The sequence below is a fragment of the Diachasma alloeum genome, unplaced genomic scaffold (genome assembly GCF_001412515.2).
Source record: "Diachasma alloeum isolate Michigan unplaced genomic scaffold, Dall2.0 Dall_scaffold_00294, whole genome shotgun sequence".
Classification (NCBI taxonomy): domain Eukaryota; kingdom Metazoa; phylum Arthropoda; class Insecta; order Hymenoptera; family Braconidae; genus Diachasma; species Diachasma alloeum.
The window spans coordinates 127583-133553 of NW_021680433.1; the positions used below are offsets into that span (position 1 = coordinate 127583).

The window sequence follows — 5971 nt, forward strand, 5'->3', positions numbered from 1 at the left end:
TATACAAGATAAATTAAATTAATTTTTTTTGGCGATTTCGTTTTTCGCGATTATCTCGGAAACTATGCGAGCTAGAGCCTTATAACCTATTCCATTCGATTCCTGAGGAAATTTGGATTCCCTTCAGGCAGATGGACGGCTCAGAATTGAGTCGCATTTCATAATTTAAAGTTGATGTTTATTGGAGCGAATTAGAAAACAATCATAAATTCGATGCTCGAGATCATTCATGATAAGCTCATGAACTTAATAAACGTCAACAAAATTAATTAAAGATATATCTCTGTATATATTATGTTTTTGGTCAAAAACTTCATGTTAAATTAGGAGGATGCTGGATGAGGCTCCTCTTCAGTCCTTCTCTCCTTAATTCTCATAATTGCCACCGCTCCCTCATCTAGTTCGCTCAGCTCTTCACCTAGGTGAGTTGCTTGCTGAACGAATTTTGTTATCTAGTCTCGCATAAACCCCTAGTGGCGACGTAGGGTCCCTATGACCGCTAGTAACCTTGCCGACACCGAGTAACCGAATAAAAATTTCTGTGTCATCTATATAGATGAGAATTGACCGTCAGAATTGAATTGGTCATTTTTTGAATTCCTGACCGAATCGTCAGATTTATGGACATGGTAATTACCCGTCATGACCGCGGTAATTGACCGTCATTTGACCGGTCATTTCTGAGGAAGATGAACAACATTCATCTGAAACATTTTTTGGTATGTCTCATCGTGTGCATGAAAAATCATTTTTTTGTGAAAAATTGAGATAAAATTGTTTATAACAAATTACTACACACTGGAATCACAAAAACAAAAAAATTTGGATTCCTCCCAACACCCCCTTCCACCGACTGGGGGTGTTGCGTATCGACTAATACGAGAAATACATAGCAAGATTCTTTTCCAAAGCTTCTAGTTTCAAAGACAAGTACGACCCGTAAAGAGCTAGTTCCTAGTGCCCAATCATTTCTAGTAGCGCAAAAAAGGAAGTTAATTATAGAGTTTTCAGATTATCTCGAAAATTTTGCGGAAACTCGCATATTTGAAATAAAATGTAAAAATACTTTTTTCGTAGTGAAAAAAAAATAATTCATCATTTTCATTCATCTAATCGCAGGGGAAATCGATTTCCGCTGCAATTAAATGAATGAAAATGCGGCGAAATTATGAAACATTGTTCTGAAATACCATAATGTTGAAAATCGATTCCTGGCTGTGTTTTCTTGATTGCGTAATAACTCAGAATATTTAAAACCGTCCAAAAACATTGAACCTGTAATGAATATTTTTACATATATAATTTCGCAATATGTATATCGGTTTACTGATTACTCACAACTTCCGGTGAATCTTCATTATATTTGGCTGCTTTGAAATACTCCGGATGTACTTGCACTTCCGTGCATTGGCCAATGTGTTTGCATAATAAGTTGATGACGTTTTTTACATCACTCATTATTAATCCACCCCTCTTCATTCATTAATCAGAAAATAGCGTTTATTCCCGCGACTAATTGATAACAAATTGACAGGTTATCCGTGGCTGTTTAACCTAGAGAACTTTTTCTACCAGAGTGAAATAGGTGAGTGGATTTGGCGGGAGACCTGATGGTCGATAGATAACGTAGAAATTGTCTTTACCTTCTATGACAAAGTTGTTCTACAGGGGGATTTCCCTATTCGTTTGGTATTGTATCTTTAATTTTCATCACGCTGTGACGAAAAGTGAACTTTTCGGCACGCTCCGCGTGCCTAAAAGTCCAATTTCCGCCACATTGTGATGAAAAATATTGTTCGTAACTCGTGAAAAAATGTTTTTTAGCTCGTGGGATTATATTGTTACTCGCCTTCGGCTCGTGATATAACCCTCCGACTCGCCAAAAAACACTTTTTTGCACTCGTTACGAAATATACTATTTCGATTGTCCTTGGCAGACTTGGATAAGTAAAATACCACCAGTATTTTATCAAGTTTTCTACATGTGAAAAAGCAAGTAATTTACAGAGGAGTTTTTAGACCTTTTTGACCGCGTCTGTACGCGATTGAGAACAATGCAGTTGTTCTGGCGCAAGAACAACCGCGCTGACAGGGGAGTTGAGCTCCCGTGTTATGTGCAAATCTTGCAAGGATCATACCTCGCGAGGGTCAAACGTCGCAACGGCCAAACAACAGAAGTAGGCAAGACAATCTCAAAGGCCAAACGACAATAAGCAGCAATTGGGGAGGCAGGAAGAACAATCACAACGGTCCAACGATTATAAGGGTCAAACAAGAGGAGCAGGAAAGAAAACCTTTAATGGTCTAACGAGAGACATGTTCCTCACGAGGTATAACCCTAGCGACGTCTGAGCCTTGCAACTTTCAAATTTCAAATTCAAATTTCAAATTTCAGCGGTTTTTCGTTGCAAGGGTTAACTTGCCAACGCGGCCATCGCCCGAGGGCCTTCAGCAGGGAATGTTGAATGTGGAGTGGATTTTTCAGTTGAAAATTCCGTGGAATATTTGGTTTGAAAATTGTGTTGAATTTTCAGTTGAATATTATGTGGAAAATTGTGATGAAAAATTGGTGTGGAATTTTGGCCCGGCCGGGGCTTGAACCTGGGAGCTTGAGGTTGTGAATCTCATGCTGCTACCAAGTGCGCTACACAGCCGGGTTACGATATACATTTTGATCTCCTAAACTGTAATGTATCAACTTAATTACTCATTATGCAATCTGAATGCTACATTGTGTAAGTCTATGAACGTTCAATTTGAACATGTGAAATTGAAATAAAACTAGATCCACCAAACCGCGTTCTCGTTTCATAAATATTGTGTTCTTCTTGAATTTCATTGCATTTTTTCCATTGTTTTTTGAATGCGGATTTTATGTTTTTCTTAAATTGTATTTTATCAAGAAAATGCTGTGTCGGTAATAAAGTATGTCTATTGATTGGGCAAATATCTTATAATAATCATTCACGCTTCAATCCGTAAATTCATTGAAAATAAATCAAATAAATTTGCGGAAAATAATTGGTGGGAAATTCCGAGGATAAAACAGATGCAGATAACGTAGAAACAGATTTACGTGATAATTTACCACCGGAGATAATTCTGATGGAGTAAATAGTTCGAAGAGAACCCCAGTGAGGTCTCTTCAGGTCTTTAAATTGCTATTCAAACCGGCGGTTTCAATAATGCCCTGAACTAGTGATAAAAGGACTCAAGTTCACATATCAAATCCGCGTAATTACGTAATTATCTCATTAATAAGTGATTTTGAGCGAAAGGTCGAAAAACATTTTCGATACGAAATTTTATCAGGTTCAAGAAAGTTCTTGAGACGTTTTGCGTTAAAGTCATTTGTTTGCCAGGAATATATGTAATTAGGTGAAATTGCAGGGTTTACTCGAAGAGGTTTCACACTTGATTGTAAGATCTACTCATTCTCCCCGGAGCACCGCCTTGAGTACTATCCTGTTTTCCTTTCTCCCCTCCTCGTCAACCATTCGAACTCAGTGGTTTGATCGGAGCGGCTTGCGTCGCGGTGTCAGGCGTACGGGCGCCTCGCGTTGCGGTGGTGCTCGCCGTGACGCGTGGCGCTGCGGCGCTTCACGAGGCTATCCGGCACACATGAGGCGAGAAAGGTGTATCCAAAATCTCAACACTTCGATATAATTTTAATCGAGACGAACGATTCTACAAGTATCGTAACTCTTCGAATCGTTCGCTTCTATCATTGAACTGCATAATTTTAAATAGACCTTTTCATTCTGGAAATCTAGGGGAAATATTTATTTCGTTCATTCAACGAAAAAATCTCCGAAAAAACCATGGAAAATTTGGATAAATATTGAACTTTACAATGATTTACACTTGAGCGCTCAAAAACCATGATTTATATGTAAATTCGATGAAGTGTCCGCAAATCCTAGGGGAATTAACATGGGAAAAAAGTGTCCGCAAATCTAGTAACTCGCAGAATGAAAAGGTCTATTTGGTAGATCAGTTATGAACAGGATGGAAGAGGTTCAGGAATAATTGTCACAGGAATTCTTCGTCGAGGTTATTAACCCTTATAAATTTTTAGGAATATGTTCTTCATCTTCTCTATTGCCAAACCGCGAAATGATAAGTGCATTTTGAGTGATAGATAAAAAGTCTTGGAAATCTATCAAGATTTTGTTGGTGATGGACTTTTGCAAATTTCAAATTTTTTGGAATTCACTTCCAGCCACGTCCCCGTCGTGAATCCGAGGTAACGCCAAGAGCTGGTAAGGTTTATTACACCTTACTCTGCCATTAAAGACATAATTTCATATGTATATTTCTACACGATAAATTATAATAAATTATTGTCTCATAATAATGAGCCCGTACATTTATATGAGCATATAAACTTAAACTTGTATGTTTCATAGAGCTTGAAATTGAGTCAAATTTGAGCCAAAGTTATCCATCCCATTCACAATGATATCTACACATATTAATTATGATAAGTCCAAATTTAAATTAAATTATTATATTACCATTTCATCTGGTATCATGAATTTTAGCAAGTTCTAGAAAATTCTAGAGCTTTCTGGAAAATTCTAAAATTTTCTCAAGTTTTTCAGCATATTTTTGAGATTTATACAAAGTTTGAAAATATTCTCGGGTTTTTTTAGAAAGTTCGAGAAAATCCTTTGATTTTTCCGAAAATTCCAGGAAATCCGCGGGTTTTCTAAACAATACGAAGAAATTCTCCGATTTTCGAAAAAAATCGAGAAAATTTTCAGGTTTACGGAAAATTCGAGAAAATTTTTTGATTTCATAAAACCAATTCGAAAAAACTCGTGAATTTTCTAGAAAACTACCAGATTTTCTAGAAAATTCGAGCAAATTCTCAAGTTTTCTGGAAAATAGGAAATTTTCGGATTTTCTTGAAAATTCGAAGAAATTCTCAGGTTTTCTAAAGAAATTTTTCTTGTTCCAATCGAGCAATGTAATTTCAAATTCTGTCTCTATATGAGGGGTCCCCATATGACGGGTCCCCACATGACGGGACCCTACATGAGGGGTCCTCATATGAGGTGTCCTCATAAAAATCATACCAGTCATAGGGGTCCCAATATCAGGATGAAGGGTTTTGATATAAGGGGTCTTGATATAAGGGATCCTGATGTAGGGGGTAATTTTAACTATTATCTGTAACCCTCATTCTAAATTTAACTTGTGATCTTTATTTGCCAATCCTGTTCCTCATTGTATCCTTAAATTCTGTAGACCCCATTTCCCTCCGTTCTCTTGCTTCCGTCTTTTATCCATGGTCCGTTATCTATATCTCTCTTCTCTCTATATAATAAAAAAATAAGGAGGTTTAAAAATTCAGGAGACGCCTGACCCTCACTATGACCCAGGTTCTGACCCTCACTATGACTCAGATTCTGACCCTCATTATGACCCAGATTCTAACCCTCACTATGACCCAGGTTCTGACCCTTATCTGTGACCCTAATTCTCACCCTTATGTCTGACTTTTATTGTAACTTTATCCTTAATTATCCTTAATTATAAAAAAAAGTGAAAGAAATTGTGAGAAATCTGAATGCCATTCTTCTTTCTTTCTATTCATTTTTCTGTTTATCGAAGCCAATTTCATACAAAGCATAATTATTATCTATCAACTGTGAATATTGTGGTTATTATATTGCAAAACCAGAAGAAAATTTCAGTGGAATCCAGTAATATTTTTGTGGGTGCTAAAATAAATTGTGAAGTTACCAGCCGAGTTTAAGTCGAGTTTTGAAATAAGGCCTTATATCTTCCAGAAACTTGTCTTATAAAGAGCTTCATTTTATTCTTCTCTTTTCATCCCATTTGGCCTTAACTATGCTCCGTTTCTTTTCTACTTTTACGATCATCTTCAAATAATGAGGTTTACAAAAACCCTTACGGTCACTTCGGCTCGGTCACACGGGGTGGGGGGGAGCGAGCGAAGCGA

At 37.1% G+C, this 5971-nt stretch overlaps 1 protein-coding gene across 1 annotated transcript in view; it reads right to left on the minus strand.

The window, feature by feature from the left end:
- Positions 1 to 1562, minus strand: part of LOC107039190 (tubulin epsilon and delta complex protein 1) — a 5431-nt gene extending 3869 nt beyond the window's left edge. Inside the window, exons 1-2 of the mRNA XM_015258688.2 lie at positions 1339 to 1562; positions 1191 to 1275 (exon numbers count right to left, since the gene is read on the minus strand). Of these exons, the coding sequence (XP_015114174.1) occupies positions 1191 to 1275; positions 1339 to 1479 (226 nt within the window). The 5' untranslated portion in view covers positions 1480 to 1562. The remainder of the gene's footprint in view (positions 1 to 1190; positions 1276 to 1338) is intronic.
- Between the last annotated feature and the right edge of the window lie 4409 nt (positions 1563 to 5971).